Source organism: Colletes gigas, unplaced genomic scaffold (genome assembly GCF_013123115.1).
Source record: "Colletes gigas isolate AHSC1104 unplaced genomic scaffold, ASM1312311v1 Colletes_gigas_Sc00038, whole genome shotgun sequence".
In the NCBI taxonomy this organism is placed as follows: Eukaryota; Metazoa; Arthropoda; class Insecta; order Hymenoptera; family Colletidae; genus Colletes; species Colletes gigas.
The window spans coordinates 1,102,576-1,121,867 of NW_025106667.1; the positions used below are offsets into that span (position 1 = coordinate 1,102,576).

The 19,292-nt window shown below is 37.8% G+C and overlaps 1 protein-coding gene across 5 annotated transcripts; it reads left to right on the top strand.

The window, feature by feature from the left end:
- The first annotated feature begins 10,668 nt into the window (after window positions 1–10,668).
- Window positions 10,669–19,041, top strand: LOC122402636 (spidroin-1-like). 5 transcript variants are annotated; one of them, XM_043405591.1, is made up of 7 exons: window positions 10,669–10,834; window positions 11,919–12,191; window positions 12,761–13,627; window positions 14,172–14,720; window positions 14,826–16,196; window positions 16,446–16,808; window positions 17,052–19,041. In XM_043405591.1, the coding sequence occupies exons 1-7, from the start codon at window positions 10,765–10,767 to the stop codon at window positions 17,282–17,284; spliced, it is 3,726 nt and encodes a 1,241-aa protein (XP_043261526.1). In that variant the 5' UTR covers window positions 10,669–10,764; the 3' UTR covers window positions 17,285–19,041. The 5 variants fall into 5 exon arrangements, with proteins under 5 accessions (XP_043261526.1, XP_043261525.1, XP_043261528.1 ...); XM_043405590.1 differs by having other exon boundaries at window positions 14,172–16,196; XM_043405593.1 differs by having other exon boundaries at window positions 14,172–16,152; window positions 16,657–16,808.
- Window positions 19,042–19,292: the final 251 nt, after the last annotated feature.

Here is a 19,292-nt window from a genome sequence, read left to right on the forward strand (position 1 = left end):
TTATATGTACTTTGAATTTCCTACAACAACCGGAGAAATCATAGCGCTAAAATCAATTTACATCTTCTTGGAGCACAACAAAATTAGAATCTACACCAAGTACCTCACACAAATAATTACATATGATACATTTACCTATCTAAGATAGTATACTGAATTACTAGGCCAAACTGTTACAGGCCAATATTGTTATGTATATATACTAACAAGTTTCTTATAATCTTTTCACATTTAACTGTCCTTTAACTCTTATTAATAAAATATATTTTATAGACTTTGAATAAAACGTAAATTGCGTCGTTTTCCTTTTCTGCTCTAAAACAGAAACTTACGAAGTGGAAGTTAAATTTCGTTAGAACTGGAATAATTTATAAATGAGATTTACCGCGTACATATAAAATAATTTCACCAGGTCTCTTTTATAAATTACAAAAAGTATGCAAAGTTATATGTACAATTTTATAACTATTGCTTAAGACAATTTTATTGCCTTAATTTCTGTCGCTCGAAGTAAGTGCGACATACGAAACTATAGCCAACTCCAGTACTAGCCATTCTAAACGAGAAACAGTAAAACCGCGGGAGTCTGATTTTCCACTTGATAAAAAGAGCGCACAGCATTTGTACGTCTCTGTCTATCTAGTGTAAAATCAGACTCTCGCTCGACGTGGTTTATACTAGAGTCGGCTGTGACCAAACCATGGACATAGGAATATAGAGACGGAGCAATAGTTGCGACTGTCGGCGAGGGGAGTGAAGCAGCTCTGCGGGGGGAAATCACGGTCACGTGGTACTCTCTGGTGCCCCATCAGTGATTGGTGCTATCCTAAATGCGCGAAATTTAAAAATGAAAGCTTTAGTTTCTTTACAATTACAAATGTACGATAGAATATTTTTAGTAAACCAGAGACACAAAATGTCTTATTTATAAATCAACATACTGAAATGTTAATGGTGATTGAGATGTCAGAATTAAATGGTTAAAAGTTTGAATCTATAGATATGAAAAATCTTTATTACTTTCGTTTGATATTTAAATTTGCAACTACGCAATGAATTCAGTACGGTTTGCATTATTATTTGACGAGATCTGTCAATAAATAAAACATGACTATTTAGGAATAGATAGATATAACTACAAGGTTATCTTTCACTTTTTTCGACTTAAGAATATATGATTTAACGAATTTTGCAACATATAACTTGCCATCGTAGAGTTAAATATTGGTCATAGTCTTATAATGCAATATTAAAATTTTTATTATAAAATGTTAATCTAGTTCCCTAAATATTGGTAATTTATCCTTTAATAAATTATACAACTGTTAATATCTATTTTTCTATTGCATAAAGAGATTAGGGTGTATTATCAATCATTTTCATAACAATTACCGGTGATACGAGAGAATAATTATATTATTTATTTTCTTTTCTCCCAAAACGGGACGACTTGCCGTACGATTTTTACACCCTTTTACAACGCACAGTGGCATTGTAAAAACAAATATATATCTGTCTTTTTTAGAAAAAAAAACTGTATAATTCACTGACGCTACTGCTCGCAGTAATACCAGTCTACTCTTTCACTGCCTTTTACACTGCTTCTCACTCACTCTTACTCGATGAGAATAAGATTGCGCTTGCGCTATCACAACCAATCGCCAATGCGGCATCAGAGTACCACGTGACCATAGTTTGCAGCTCCCCGGAGCTGCTTCACCCCCCTCGACCATTGCTTCGTCCCTATATTCCTATGTCCATGTACCAAACGTATTATTTTTACCTTCTCCACGAGTTTATATCACAGAATACATGTATCCATAGAGCCGAAACTTTTGTTGTAATCTCTGATTACGATACCGTGTCCCAGAACTCTGAAATCACATGAACGTGTCCATTGTTGCAATTCGTGCCACCTCGTCATAGAGTAACACGTTGTAAAATTATTTAAGATGGTGTAAATTCAATCATAAATCAGACATCTAACAGCGAATAAAAGAATTTAGTAATCGATATAACAAATTTTGCTATTTGCAATCACTAGAAATACTCGTTTTTAAAGAAAGGACAAAACGACAATAACCAATAGGTAAGAAGGAGGCATTCACTGAGGGAAATTTAAATTCTACTTCAAGGGCAGACGGTAGGAAACTCCCATACATTTACTGGTTTCGTAACAGCGCCCCAAACGATATACCGCAACGCTAAATAGTTGGAGGGAACGACAAAGAGCAGGGATTATTCATGGAGGGAAATTTAAATTCTACTATGGGTTTTTTACGAACTTTTATTCATTACTTACACCTCTATTAACAACACTACTGAAATATACGAATTAACGTATGGCAGTTGCATTTATAGAGATTTAAATAACGAAGTACGATATAATAATATTAAAGTATAAATAATAGTAGGTGGTAGTAATAAACAAGAATTTAATAATAACTTTTATGGTACTTACATAAAGCTGGAATAATTCTTTAATCTAATAATTTCATTACTTAATATTATACATGTAATAGAGAACATATAACAATACACAAAGAGAAAGGCATAAACAATAAATAAAGAAACTTTACCTAATCTCTCAACATAATTACCAGTAGTTTCTGATACTGCAGGCTGAGAAGGGTGGAGGATTTTCTAATAAAGATAATTAGAATCGATTCATCTATTCCATAAATGCCTGGCTTAGGGTTATAATTTTCTATTTTGCTTCCTTCAAAGTAACTTACGCATACTCTACATTTGTACCTTGTTTTTATATCTATATTAATTAAATTCTTTTTGCACTTCAACGTATAATCATTTCCTCTGAAGCCGAAACAAGTTTTATCGTTCATTATTATTTAAGGCACAAAATAAGCCATGAATTAAGTTCATTATTATTATTTAAGTCATCATGGTATATTAAACTATACCCTTATAAGTTAGTTATAAGTACACGTTAATGTTTTGCTGAAATTGTATTCACAATTCACATTGCTGATCCCGTAATTAACTATCTTTGTATTGTTCTTGACAGAGTCTGAGGCTCGAGTTTGACAACAGAAATAGTAACCGAATTGTGTCTTATAGAATAAGTACTCTTAAGTATATACATACATATATAGGAATAAGCTTTATTTCAATTCACTTACACGATTTACAAATAGACAATGCAAAGCAGGTCCAAAGAAACTAACTTTGAGAGAAGAAAGAACAGTAATTAAAGAAATAGTGTCTACAGAAACCTGCAAAAGAATTTTGCGAAAGGAAGGTTTCAATGGCAGTGTCGCCAGGAAAAAACTTTTATTACATTTTTTATTAATCGGAAGAACCAAACAAAGTGTTTACAATTTGCAAAAGAATATGTCGACAAAGATATTGACTTTTGGAAACACGTCATGTTCTCGGATGAGAACAAGTTTAACTTGTTTGTTTCAGATGAATATTCTGGGACTCGGTTTAGGTTGGTGAAAGCGTAGACAAGTGTGAGAGGAGGTGTAAACATAGAATAGTGCAGAGTTTTGGGAGATGTAGTGATCGAAGAAGGCAATAAAAGACCTGAAAAGGTTTAACCCCTTAACGTTCATGCCCGAGTCTGACTGCTATGAAAAACAATATTTGTTTAATCCAACGGTTCAAGGGATGATAATATTTGTACGTTGGATACAACATTGTAATTAACAAAAACCGTATTTTTAGAAACAAATCCAATAAAGAAAACTGATCATTGTTGGTTAACCCGAAAAATATGAGCGTTAAGGGGTTAATAACTCATTTAAGAAAATAGGCCATAGGATAGGGATTAAATATGATAGCATTTAGTGATGTAAGATAGACAGTAGGGAATAGAGGTTAGGATATTTATAGACGTTCCCCACTTGCTAGCAGACGGATAGGCTCAATTTGTATCTCTTTCACGTACTCGTCTTCCTATAAATGCACTCCTCGATCAATATATGTATGTAGGTGTAAGGAAAGAACCACGATGAAAAAAAAATTACAAAACATATAAAAAATATAGTATTCTGTTTAAAATAACAAAGTTGATCTTCAAATCTCAGAAATACCTCCACCTATAAAAAAAGTAAACGCACTATGTAATGTTCCTCTACGAAAATATATTTTACCTTACCGACAGAGTAAACTACTTTGTAAGGTAGGGCATATTTATTCTGCTGGTAAGGTATAGTTTACTCTGTCGGTGAGATAGGTTATATTATTCTGTCGATAAGCTAGGGTGTACTGCTCCATTGATGAAACATCACTCACACACACTTAAAGTTATATTTACAGTTTTGAAAGCCAAAGCAGAGCCACCAAAATGAAGGAAGACACTGACGAGTATAGATCAAGGGTAGCACGCGCCAGGTTAACCGGATTGTGAACTCTCTGTGAAAGTAACAACGATCTGGATGACCACCGTGCAGTCTAACCTCAAAAGAGGGTCCGCATAGTTTACTAGCTGTTGCGGCCTAAGAGTTCGAATAGACTTCCTCCAAGGTGGAAGTTGTTATAATTACAATACTTTGATAGTGGTAAAAAATTCCACTCTAGTCAAAATTGAGAGAACTCACTAAACTGAAGAATTATCGTAATCGATACTGTACTGTGAATAAGTAGCACCGTTTGACTACGTTCGTTCATCACGTAGCTGCAAAACAAAATTATGTACCCGATGTCGCGTCGCGTGATCGTCGTCGCGTAACCTATTAAGTCTGGTGTTGGGTTTTTCTGGTGAGCCATCAATATTTCGACGCGCGTCAGAGCGACTCGCGCGGAGACTTATTGTTAGTCATCAAGGTGAACCGTGTCAGTAAAGGTTTGCTGTTCGATTTCGTAATAACACGAGTTCCGTATCAGCGATACAGCTCGTTCGTTCCACGCGAGGCGTTTGACCCAAACACTTCATCTATTCACTTTATTTGTACGTAACGAATCGGTACGTTTTCCCCGCGGCTAATCTATGTATGTACTTGGAATTTATCTGGGGAAACGTTCCGTATCTGGTTAAACGGAAAGTAGTCATTCTTTGGGGACTTTTAGCAGCGAGAAAATAAAAATGAAACTCTTGAAATGTACTTGTATGTAATCGCGATAAGAGAAGGAAGAATAAATAAAGTTATAACAAGAAAAGAATAGTCGAAATTCGTAAGGCCGACTTATTTACCTTAGGAGCTATATCTTGGGGCTAGACTAACCTAATTGTTGTACCTGCGTTTAAAATATATTAGTTAAAGTTAAAAGAAAAGAATAGTCGAAATTCGTAAGGCCGACTTATTTACCTTAGGAGCTATATCTTGGGGCTAGACTAACCTAATTGTTGTACCAGCGTTTAAAATATATTAGTTAAAGTTAAAAATGGAGTCTGAATCGAATAAAAATATTTCCAACAGATTCGTTCAGCTGTGAATCATGGAGTGGGATTCCCCGTTGGGATCTAATTGGAAGTCCCATCGCGAGATTTTGGAATTTCAACTAGCGGTTCATAACGTATGATTTGAAAGGAGTCTGTTGTCATGTATTTATTGAGTCGAACGATCATGAACATGTACGTTCCGTATGAGTCATTGTTGCGATGTAGGTGGAAACCTCGGAACAATAAATGAAAATTAACAAGAAAGCCTTCGGTAGATTTTTACGAAGAGGTGGATAGAACATTTTACTCGTTAGAAACCGATATATGTAGATGTTTATGAAAAATATAATAAATACTTAAATATTTAGGGAATTTTGCAAATCTCTCATTTTATTAATTCTATTAATGAATATGAAGATCCGTAGTCTGGTTATCACTGGTAAATCACTGGCAATAGTAAATACATACGCGTTTAATTCGCAAGGTTAGCCAAGTTATCGCTTGATGCAATATTTTTCTACAAATTCCGAAGATAAACAACGCTCACTGAGACGTAATATTATAGATTTAGTCGTACGTTATAGGATTTTCAAGGAACGTGTTTCCTCGCTTAGCGGCAATTATTTCTTTATCAAAATAAATAATCGGGAGGAGGGGAGGAGGGAAGCCTTGGAAGACTTGGTGTTCCCATGTTATACGTTAATGGAGTTAATTACGGATAATTACATAATAATCGTGAACCATTATTATTAAAACGGAATAATTTATCGCGAGATGATCTGTTGTATACTTCTACCAGATTTTCCCGTTTTCCTGACCCGATGAAAATTATTTATTTATAAAAGTATTTAACATTCCTTGGTAGAAAATCGAGCTATCACTATCGAGTAAATCACTAATCAAGGTATCTTAAAAAATAAGATGCGTTTCAAAATGTTTATTCCATTAATGATAGCTACGACGATAATATTTGTTTAAAAGAATAAGATACTTTGTCTATAATAAATAAATTCGAGGAAATTAATGGTTTATTTAGAGCATACGTATATTTTTGCCAAATAAATATTAATCTTTCTAATTATCACATTATTCGATTAAAGTAAAAATTTTGTCCATTTCTAATATAAAAGATTAAAAATGTTATTATTCGTACAGGGAAATCTGTCTTCTATTGTGTAACCTTGTTTAAAAATAATTAAAACATTTTTTCCAAGATATTTGGGTTGAAATTGTTAAAAATCAAGAATAAATTTCTTTCACGGGGTTTTGCCTACTTAATCATTTAGAAGACTTATTTCCTGCCTTCCAGGTTGAAAATATCAACCGGTTCCTGGATCCGATTTGCATAATCGCGATACTCGTTCGTCTAGGCTATTTTTCTGCGACCGCTATTTTACGCACTCGAGAAAACCTGATCTCTTCTGCAAAATGAAACGAACAATTTCGAATTTAATATTCAAACGCGATTATTTATAGTTGGAAACGTGGAACCTGATCTCCAGCAAACGTGTCCCTGCGACTACCGATGAGATATCGAATCTGTAAAATGGCGGAAATTTCGTGTATCAGTACACGCTTAGAATTAGTCGAGTGGACGTGAAAATTATTATTTTCAATGTCTCGATATAACGGTTTTCGATACAGACTGTCTTATCTAGAAACCAACAAGAAACTGTTAAGGTTTAATGCTTTGCTCTGTGTATGGAAAAATATTTTTACTTGGAACACATTTACGTTTCGTGTCTATGTTTACAAATAATGATATTTATCTTGAAATATAAGGATACATAGAAGTAGTAAGAAATAGAAAGAAAAATATACAGATATTTGTAAAATCTAATCTAAAGAAATTTTCGAAGAAAAATCGAAATCGTGTTTGTTTTTCGCCGACCATAACGGTCAATTTTCTTTTCTTTCCCATGATTACTCTTATTACATTTCCAGTAGGTTGGGAGTCGTTGAACCTGACCTTGGAGATACAGGTTTTCAAAGTCTCGGATGGAAATTACTGGATCGTTGCCTCGTGCAAAGGTTAAATCAGAAAAGGTGCACATTAATCCCCAGTGTAATTAAAGATTTAGAATATTGTGCAGTCGCGCGTGACGATATTTTCAAGGCAACATTGCGTCTGTAGACTTCATTTTACAATATTTAGGCTCCACGTATGCCAACATGTCTCCTGACGTAACAAATTTTTCCAAGAAATCCAAAAAGCTACAATCGATGCTCGCTTCAGAGTTCTTAACTCAACGTCATGTTATGTGACCTGATCTGAGTATATTTTAACGTCGAGAATATGCATACACGATGATTTTGAGAAAGAACATTCCAAGGAACGTATTGGTGGTCCCCCTTGACAACATTTCAATTATAATTGGACCGTTTATTTTGAAAGTGGTGTAAGTTCATTTTTGAAAAAAATGAGATATCACGTAATTCATGATTTTAACTTGTTTCTCTCAAAATTTTCACCAGCCCACTTTACTTTACTTTCTCATACATTTCTAATACAAAGTCAACGTTTTTCAAAGTTACAAATTAGATATGACAGTTATGGAAAAGTTTAATTACTGCGGATCTTCATGCAAATTCATATTTTTATTAATAAAATTAATTAAATTGGAGCTTTGTAGAGGGTTGTCTGAACCCCTAGATATAATAATTCGTACCTTATTTTAAGTATTTCTTATATTCTTGCATATTAACTAAATTCTATAGTTTTTTGAAAATTAAAATTTTTCATAAATGCATAAACATCCGCAGTCTATTAATTACTATAGGTAGATATGTGTTAGGTCGTCTCATAAGTTCCCGCCGTTCGATATTCTGCAATTGACGAGGATAAAATTTCTAATTAAATAAAAAACAAAGAAAATTTGTCAGTTTGGGGGATTCCTGAAATTTCAAACATATTAACATGAATAATTAATAAAAATTCTTGATACACATACATATAGAAAAGGTCCGTGTGCTCGGTCAGTCAAGTGTGATTCGTTTAAATATGGGTTAAGAACCACCTATAGTACTCGTGATATAGAATTTAGTAACAGCCATGAAATGGACCGTTTATTTTGAAAGTGGTGCGAGTCCATTTTAAAAAAAATGAGATATCACGTAATTCATGCTTAATTTAATGTCAATTTTTTCTCTATAACTAGTCCGTGTTTAATTTCTTAAAAAATTCCCATGTTTTGTACAATTTAAAATTGGTTGGTAAATGAAATTACATAATCATCGATTATGAAAGTGGTGTAAAGTCCAATTGACAGAGGTAGGTGGCTTGGCAGATGGTTGCCGATGGTTATTACGATGTAATAACACAATGTAGAAAACATGATAAATTCGTTTTACATGAAACGAAACGAGAGAATTTCGTTTCAATAAAAAATCTTCAAAATACGATTAAAAAACAGATAAGAAAAAACACTAACGAAGAACAGGTAAATTGGTTGCAAATATGTTGGATGAGATTTCTCAAAAGTGCACCATACACTATTTTATAGAAAACATCGATGAAGGACAAAGAATTTAAAACTATAAATTTATTACCTACACGTCATGGAAGACCGTGAAAATTTGAAAAATCGCGCTGGCGCCTTTGTACCATGATGCCGGGCCTATAACTTATGAAAAATATAAAGACATCAAACAGTTATTACCTTATATACCTCCGATGCATCATGCATATTTCGAAACACCGCCATATGCAGAGCATAAGTAAATACTATCAATATCTTGTAATTTTAACAATGTAATTATCGTCTAAAATTAAAAATACTATTTCTATTTTATGTCGTGTCATTATTTGAAAACAAAATTGGATCAATACGAAGTATATTTTAAGTGATATTTGATTTTTCAAAATTGAAATTAAACGACTTTTACAATTGTCTAATTTTGAAAGTGGTGCAAGTCCATTTGCAGCCCGTAACTATACATAATTTTAGTAAAATACGCCTAAAACAAATTTCTATAACCAAAATATATATTGATAAAACAGTAGAAACATTGCCAGACTTCATATAATTTGCCTAAATTTTTTAATTAACGGATATGTTAACCTTGAATTTTCTCGAAACAAGAGAAAATGGACTTGCACCACTTTAAAAATAATCGGTCGAAATATCAATCGATCGAAAACACTGAAAAATAGGAAATAACAGCTGTTTTAAGATTCGTATACTTAACCACGTCTACGTATACGTATTATTTCATATTTATTTTTGTACGTTGTATAATATAGTAAACAACGTAAAAATTTTAAAGAATGAAATGATTAGCGGAAAAATGAAGTTTAAGAAACACTGGAATAGTATATAAACTTTTACATTTTTCTAATGCTGTGTTATAAAAAGATACATTTATTAGTAACATTTTGTCTAATTTTGTATAGTGATAGAAATCTAACAAGAACGAAAATTAAAATTAAAAATACTATTTCTATTTTATGTCGTGTCATTATTTGAAAACAAAATTGGATCAATACGAAGTATATTTTAAGTGATATTTGACTGTTCAAAATTGAAATTAAACGACTTTTACAATTGTCTAATTTTGAAAGTGGTGCAAGTCCATTTGCAGCCCGTAACTATACATAATTTTAGTAAAATACGCCTAAAACAAATTTCTATAACCAAAATACATATTGATAAAACAGTAGAAACATTGCCAGACTTCATATAATTTGCCTAAATTTTTTAATTAACGGATATGTTAACCTTGAATTTTCTCGAAACAAGAGAAAATGGACTTGCACCACTTTAAAAATAAACGGTCCATATATAAAACATTTTTATTATCATCGCAATTTAGATGGAGTCCTTTGTGTTTCGAAGACTCTGGGAGTGTTCGAAATTTGATTAATTGAATAGTAAAGTTGCACGTACGGTAGTTCGGGCAGTGAACTTAAACTGTAAATAATTACGTAGGTATAAAAATATGTTATCGAGCAGGAATACCCCAGGATGGAAAGAACGCAAAGCAGTTCGCCGAAGCGGTTCGCCGATCAGGACCTTGACAGTGTTCGACTCTGATCGTCTCGACGAAAGAGAAGGTTTTGTCCTCTTGTTCGGCTGAACGCGGTTCGATTCGCGTGCCTTGATCGCGTGGAAACCGTAAAATAGTCGAAAAGGTATCGTTGGCCCTGTAGATCGGGTTTAGTTTCGCGAAGAATCTTCCGGTTCGATTCGCGTGAACCGGAAGATCGAGCAGGCCGGAAGCAACGCTCGCAGTTGGCTAACGGACAATTATTAGCCGACGTATACTCACCGGTGTCTCCGTATATAAGTTGTTGTCTCGTTCAAGAGCTTCAGTCGTCCTTGTCTCTTCGGCGACGGAGAATATCGACTTGCAGCGCAGTCGAAAGGAATAAGAAATTCGTGATAGTGCTGTTTAGACATTTTCTGAGTGACCAGATAACAATGAGCTTGTTCAAGTGTTTTCTACCTGTGGTGGTACTCCTGTTCGTTGGGAGCTCTCACGCCAGACCCGGTGAGTCCCCATTTCCTTCCAAAACGCTACTTCCGGATCAGAAAGGGACAATGTCTAGAGAATACTTAATTTTTACTTTATTCCAACCAATTTTTAGCTGCTTTTTAACCTTTAGAGGTTTAGTTAATCCTCGTAGGACCTCGTCAATTTCACGAGTTTCAGATTCCATACTGAATGTTACACAATTTATAAATATTATTTGCTTGCAATTTATCTTGAATTTATAGCGAATTTCGATGAAAATATCTCCAATTAATCATCGCAAATCTAATGTTAAATAGTGGAACATCGATCGAAGAAACTTATAACTAAATTTTCACGTATTATGGTTGATGAAAATATGTGCAATTAATCATCGCAAATCTAATGTTAAATAGTGGAACATCGATCGAAGAAACTTCTAACTAAATTTTTACGTATTATGGTTGATGGTGTTAATTTGAATTTTTGGGACAGTCGTAAAATTGAAAAAGAAATTTTTCTCTAGTTTACTGTAGTTGTAGATATCATCGGTATACTATGTACATATGTACAAAGGGTGTTCCATGACATGTGAAAAGTAGGGCAGAAATAGAATTGAGTCATAAAAATAAGAAGAAAAGTGCATATAAACATACATATGAGCTATTCGACCTTGTTTACGAGTTATAGCGTATTTTGTGTTATAATAATCTCGTTTCCAACAGAATTTCATATTAGTTTATTCCATTTCTTTATTATTTGAGGGTCACGAGGCCAAGCGAATTTGTAAACACTATCCTCTTAGAGTGTACCAGAGTAATGTATGTCAACCATTTCAATATTATAGTATTAGAAAAATAAATTTCGTTTAAAGACAATATAGTTAATTGTGATTGATTTATGGTGTTCTTTGGCACACGAGATTATCGGAAAAAGTAAATTCTATGAGATAACAATGAAATATTTCTCACAAGCTTTTATGACCGAAACGTTTCTATAGTTGTTATTTTTTAGGAGCAAAGCTTGCTATATAATTTTCTGTAATATTGAGATGTGTATAACGATTCTCGTCTCTTCTTTTTCGTGTATCATTTTAAAAATAATTCTTTAATTCTTTACGTAGGTATATTGAGAGACTTGGCAGCCAAGCATGGAGTGAATTTACCGGATCCACTGGGTCTCTTCCACAAGGACAGAGATGCATCGAGCAATGCACAGTCGTTTGGAAGCAACTTAAGCTTGGGACCACTTTCATTTTCCAGCAGTTTGGCTAGTTCTTCGGCATCGGCGAAAGCCACTGGCGACGGATCCGCCATTGCCAACGCCAATGCCAAGGCCCAAGCTTTCGGTGGCGCCAATGCGAACGCTGACGCTTCTGCCACTGCCAATGCCCAAGGTATTTAATAGAAAACCATTTTCCACCAAACGCTCGATGCAAGTGTCAAGTATTTCATTTGTAAAAAATTTCTTTTAAACCTCTCGAAATCTTTTAGCCAAAAAGATTGATTATACTTAGTAATTTGTTAGCATTTCTATATTTCATAAGTATAGTTACGTATTTTCCAATTTACTATGCATAAGTTTTTAGCCAAAAACGTTAAAAGTTTGGAAAACTTTCGACACGATTCAAATTTGAGAGTTTGAATTTTTAAATTCTTAAGAATTATTTACGACTGCAGGAAACAATACACTCAACACCTTAGCGACCAAAGAAAATCTTTTCAATGCGAAAAGATTCGAGGTCAGTCACACAGAACAATAAAATATTGAAATTACGTAGGTTGTGGAAAAAATTAAAAACGACCTCTAAGTCGCGTTCTTTCGACTCGGTAACATGCGTTGCATTTTCTATTTCGAGGTCAGTCACGTATCGCCTGACCTAGCACACATTTATCAAAACAATTCTGCGGAATAAATCGAGTTCCTTCTGTCCCATAATTAGCATTGGATTTTCTTTGAACTTAGGTGGCAATGGTTATCCAGTACCGAATTACAATTCTAACTTTGGTGGCGTCTACGATGGTAATTATAACAGAGAGGTTCCACGCGATGGTCGGCATCACGGTATTTACGGTGGTTCTCAATCGAGCGCGGGCGCGAATCACGGTGGCGGCGTTGGCGCAAGCGCCGGTGCGCACGCAGCCGCGAACAACGGCGCGTACGCTGGTGCGCAGGCTGGCGCGCAGAGTGGCACATACGCAGGGGCGAACGCCGATGCAACTGGCAACTCGAACGCAAACGTCAACTTAAACACGAACGTCAACACCAACGTGAATTCAATTGCGAACACGAACACGAACACAAACGCAAACACGAACGCAAACACTAACGTGAACACCAACGTGAACACTAATGTGAACACGAACGTGAACACAAACAGCGGTGTAAGAGCACCAGGCTACTATTCCTCTGGGAACGTCCAAGTAAATGCGGCCGCAAACGCTGTCGGTAGCAACGGAGTGGAACTTATCCCCGAAAGACAGTCTTCCGCTGGCGTTTACGAACCGCCAAACTTCCCTGGCCCCAACAGAGAAATAGAATTGATCCCCGTCAATTCGAGACCGCCTTCCCCAATGTATCCACCACCTATGCCTTTCCCGAGACCCAATGTTGATGTGATCGTTCGACCGATTCCACCGCCTCCACCGCCACAATCGATTCCTCATTTCCCTCATCGTCCCGTTAACAACGGAGATATACCCGTGGTTGTCGTCGATGGTCCTCCGTTCGGTAGACCGATGCCTCGACCCAGACCGGGTCACCGTCCGAAACCGAAGTACGAGCCGTTACACATCGTTGTGGTCGAGCACAGGGAACCCAACCGAAACCCAGGTGAGCCTCTTGAAAGAGGATCGATGAACTTGGGCTCGTTCGAATCTACCGAAGGAGAAAGTCTCACTCTTGGTTGTCATCGTCCTCTATAACTTTTCTGCAGATGCCTGTTACGTCGATGTAGATTCTTGTAAAGGGCTCTTCGCTATGTAGACAGATTTCTTGTTACTCGTTTACTTGTCGAACATTTATGAGAACGCATCCTCCTCGTTTCTTCTTTGACACTGTGTTCTCTTCTGATTAACCTTTAACACGAGTCTCCCTGAAACTCGGAATGCTTGATTAACGTTGATCTGGCTGAAGTAGAAGCATCTTTCACTCGGTCTTGAATTGGTTACTTTCTTCTGTTCTGTATCGAACACTCTCTTCTATGTACTCTTGTCTATTGTATCGTCCTCTATTGTATGTGTAATCAGGATGTCACCTGTTAGTTTCTCGATCGAATCTTGGTCAGCCGTGTGTACTTTGTTAGACACTTTTAGTATTTTCTTTAGAATTCTTCCACGATGCTTTAGAAATTTTAACTGGTCGTCTGTTATTCCAGCAGGTGGATTTGGCAGAGAAGGATACTACGGTCCAACCGGTCAACAAACGATCGGAGGTGGCAATCACTATTTGGGAGCACCCACGGGAGCCAACGGTAATTCGAATGCAAATGCTAATGCTAATGCTAATGCTAATGCTATCGGCAATGGAAACCAATACCAGCCTGGTTCGACTGGCTACGGACAACAACCATCATACTATCCCGCGAGTGTTCCATCCACTCCCGCCGGAGGAAGTAATCCTTTCTTCGGTGGATCGTCTCAAGCAAACGCTGGAGCGAGTAGCACCGCCAATGGGAACAACGCCTATCCCAGCTCAGGATACTATCCTGCCACTGGTCCTGTCGCCCCTATCGGCTCCAACAATCCCTTCCTCTCCGGATCCTCTCAGGGAAGCGCCAATGCAGCTGCCAGCGCCAACGGTGCTGCGAATGCCAACACACCGGTTGTAATTCAGTCGCAGAATCCGTTCATCAACGCCGGCTCGGGGAACCCTGGAGCCTATGGAAACAACGGAGCTGCCAACGCAAACAGTGGCGCGATCGCTAGTGGCCAAAACAAGGGAAATGGTATTCCTACAAGCTATCCATCTTATGGATCACCAGGCTCAGGAGCAGCAGCTAATGCCAACGCAAACAGTGGTGCGATTGCAGGTGGCCAAAACAAGGGAAATGGTATTCCTACAAGCTATCCATCTTATGGATCACCAGGCTCAGGAGCAGCAGCTAATGCCAACGCAAACAGTGGTGCGATTGCAGGTGGCCAAAACAAGGGAAATGGTATTCCTACAAGCTATCCATCTTTTGGATCACCAGGCTCAGGAGCAGCAGCTAATGCCAACGCAAACAGTGGTGCGATTGCAGGTGGCCAAAACAAGGGAAATGGTATTCCTACAAGCTATCCATCTTTTGGATCACCAGGCTCAGGAGCAGCAGCTAATGCCAATGCAAACAGTGGTGCGATCGCGAATGGCCAAAACAACATAAAGGGTATTCCCACAAGTTACCCGTCTTTTGGATCGCCAGGTTCAGGCGCGACAGCTAATGGTAACGCAAACAGTGGCGCGATTGCAAATGGCCAAAACAACATAAAGGGTATTCCCACAAGTTACCCGTCTTTTGGATCGCCAGGCTCAGGCGCAACAGCTAATGCCAACGCTAATGCCGGGGGTTCGGCTAATGGGTTCAGTCAGCCAATAAAACAAGCGCCAATAATGGGTGTCCAGCCTAGTGGAACGTTTGGACCTGGACCAAGTGGATCGATTCCTTTATACGGGAGCTCTGGATCCAGCTCCGGTGGGCTAGGTCCAACCAAAGGTCAGGTTTACGGAACATTGAGACCAGTGAAGGTTGATTCTGCGCCTAAAGTATACAATGGAAACAACGGATATGGCGGGCAAGGTGGAGGTTCCTCTGATGCAAAGGCTGATGCTCTAGCTAACGCAGGAAGCGGTGGATTCGGTGGAAATGGCTTTGGTGGTTCAGGTTCCCCTACTATTGGCGGATATGGTGGTCCGAATGGAGGTTCTTCTGGTGCTAATGCCAAAGCTGACGCATTAGCCAACGCTGGAAGCAGTGGACTTGGTTATGGGGGCAGTGGAAATATCTATGGCGGATCAAGACCCTCTGGATCTGGTAACGGATATGGCGGACAAAGTGGAGGTTCTTCTACCGCGAATGCCAAAGGTGGAAGCAGCGGACTTGGTTATGGAGGTAACAATGGCGGATCAAGACCCTCTGGATTTGGTATTAACGGATACGGTGGACAAAGTGGAGGTTCCTCTGGTAGCAATGCTGACGCTCTAGCCAATGCAGGAAGCGGTGGATTCGGTGGAAATGGCTTTGGTGGTTCAGGTTCCCCTACTATCGGCGGATATGGTGGTCCAAATGGGGGTTCTTCTGGTGGTAATGCCAAAGCTGACGCAACAGCCAACGCTGGAACCAGTGGACTCGGTTATGGAGGTAACAATGGCGGATCAAGGCCCTCTGGATTTGGTATTAGTGGATACGGTGGACAAAGTGGAGGTTCCTCTGGTAGCAATGCTGACGCTCTAGCCAATGCAGGAAGCGGTGGATTCGGTGGAAATGGCTTTGGTGGTTCAGGTTCCCCTACTATCGGCGGATATGGTGGTCCAAATGGGGGTTCTTCTGGTGGTAATGCCAAAGCTGACGCAACAGCCAACGCTGGAACCAGTGGACTCGGTTATGGAGGTAACAATGGCGGATCAAGGCCCTCTGGATTTGGTATTAGTGGATACGGTGGACAAAGTGGAGGTTCCTCTGGTAGCAATGCCAAGGCTGACGCTCTAGCCAATGCAGGAAGCGGTGGATTCGGTGGAAATGGCTTTGGTGGTTCAGGTACCCCTACTATCGGCGGATATGGTGGTCCGAATGGGGGTTCTTCTGGTGGTAATGCCAAAGCTGACGCAACAGCCAACGCTGGAACCAGTGGACTCGGTTATGGAGGTAACAATGGCGGATCAAGACCCTCTGGATTTGGTATTAGTGGATACGGTGGACAAAGTGGAGGTTCCTCTGCTGCGAATGCCAAAGCTGATGCTATCGCTTCTGCTGGAGGCTTCGGAGGTCAAAACGTTAAAGGATCTGGTGGTGGTGGATCGACTGGATACGGACATGGTACGTTTCGTTGTTGCTAAATATAGGCGAGACACCGGGGTCGGTTTAAATCTCTCTTAAATGCTCTTTAATTGATGAGTCGATTAGCAAAGCAATATCACTCTCCTACCACTCTGTTTGGACAGAATTCTTTTTCTTAACGAAGGTTTTCGTGTTGATTTCACAGACGCAAGCGCCTCAGCCATCGTCGAAGCGATCGAGTCAGGGCTGATCCTAATTAAATGATTGCTCTTCCTTCCCCAGGCTCATCGAGCGGTCTGTCGAACGCGGTATCCAACGCGAGCTCGAATGCCTTCTCGAGCGGAGGCTCGTCGGCAAGCAGCTCGAGCAAATCTTCCGCCTTCAGTTCCGGAAGTGGTTCCGCCAACGCTCAGGCGTCCAGCAGCGCGTTAGCATCGTCACAGATCGGAGCAAGGGCATCCAGCTCTGCTTCAGCGAACGCAGACACAAGGGACATGCTCGTTTTCACCAACTAAATCTTTCGATATCGAGAAATTTACGCCGTGCAAGTGCCATCGCTTCGAAGGTCTCTTAGATGTTTTTCTAAACACGCCGGAACGCCATTCTAGCTCGTCCATACCATTCGAACGTTCCCAGTGATCGAATACTTGACAAATGGTGATCGTTAACGCACAGAGTGCCGTAAAATTGTAAATTTACTGTTAAATTGCTGGCATTGTTCACGTTCAGATGACGGACAATCCGATGGGCGCAATAAATACGGTGACATAACGCTTGGCTCGCGTTGCATAATATTTTAACTGCGCTGCAACGTTGTCGACACGGATTTATTTAATGATAATTTAATATTTTTAAGACTTTACACTTGGTAGCTTTATCGATTGGTAACTTGTGATACTGTTCTTGCCAATGTACGATACGTAACAAATATTCTTTCCACGTTCTTTGGATATTCGTTGAAAATAGAAAATGTTATGTTAAATTATTCCCGACTGTTTAATCAGATTAGCGGGTAATACGTGGATAAATTAGTTTTCGAATGTATTTTTACCAATCGAAGAGATTCAACGAATCGATAATACTCTGATATTTATACTACTCAGACTAAGCTTTGTAAATTATTTTTATAACGATGATGTTCGTAAACGATTGAAAATTACCGATCGCTCGAATGTCGAAATTACTTTTAGTATTCGTCTTATCTAGATTAAACGTAATATTTGCAACGTAGATCGTTTCTTTTCCTTGCCAAATCCGCATTAACGTTCGTTTCTAATCGCAGCTGTCGATTACGTGATTTTTATGATAATTTCATCTTCCTCGATGCTCATTTTATCAAGTACAATTGCGACGATTCCATCGAATCGAGCGTAGTTTACGTGTATTTATTTATTGGAATAAGTATGTAGGTCATAGCGTAATGCGTGGTGCGACGCCCGCTATTATCGTAATCGCTAGAAAGTTCTCTATTCCTTTCTCTTTTTTTATGGCCCATCGATTCGTCGAAAATCATTTTAAAGATCGGCACGTTTGTTAATTCTCAGCCACTGAACAAACATGGGAATCCCAAATTTCGTGATATCGAATCACGAATATAATTTCTGGGAAACCAGAAGATACCAGCAATCTCCGACAGTTAAAAAAAAAGAGAAAACAGTGATTCCTATTGGAAAATTACAATTTTTTATAGATCAACGTTTGTTTCAGTTTTTCTCAAATTTCCTTTTGAAGATTTAATATTATTTCTATTTAAATTGTCGAAAGAGGAGTAGTTGGTAATATTGTAGCGATTGAGTGTTAAAAAATTATTAGACAAAATTAAAATATGTCAAATTTTATTTAGAAATTATAATAACAATTTTATTTATATCGACGAATGAAAACGTGCTAGATATTCGAGTTTCAAAGACATTTTTCAAATAACCAGAAAAGATTGCTTAATCTCGTCGTATTTGCGTGTTTAACAATGATTACGAAGAAGAGAGAGAATTGCAAAAAAAAAACACGCCAACTGAGAATTATCGAATAGTTTGTCCCATCCCAATTAATAATCATACACGCGACGCTCGTAACCATGCTAATTAACGATAATCACTTTTTTATCGAGAATCATTTACTCTGCGTTTTCGAGGAATTTCCATCTATTATCATGTTTTATCATACAGACCGCGGACACGAGCCCTCGTCTCGCTCTCTTACATAATATATTACGTTCTCTGTAAGTTGTAACAACTCAATAAAATCAACGATTTTTTAAAAACACAAACAAAAATACATAATTCACCTTCGTTAGACTGTTTTATAGAAAAACATACGCGTGTTGAGAATATTTAAAAAAACTGATTTCCAAAACAAATAAACTAAAACATCTTGATTTCCATTGCTAATCTTCAGTTGGAGGATATTAGCAAGAATCGAGGGTCAATTACAATTATTTTTAATAGCAATTCATCTGTAATGTGTTTGTTAATTAGGCGTATACTCTCTAATTTAGTTGGAATGATAAAAGGTCCAGAGATAAGG

Excerpts from the sequence above, each read along its gene's own strand:
- LOC122402636 (XM_043405590.1), top strand. The coding sequence starts at position 10,765 with ATGAGCTTGTTCAAGTGTTTTCTACCTGTGGTGGTACTCCTGTTCGTT. Across the intron at positions 13,628-14,171 it reads GGAACCCAACCGAAACCCAG|CAGGTGGATTTGGCAGAGAA; the intron begins GTGAGCCTCTTG and ends CTGTTATTCCAG. Across the intron at positions 16,809-17,051 it reads ATCGACTGGATACGGACATG|GCTCATCGAGCGGTCTGTCG; the intron begins GTACGTTTCGTT and ends TTCCTTCCCCAG.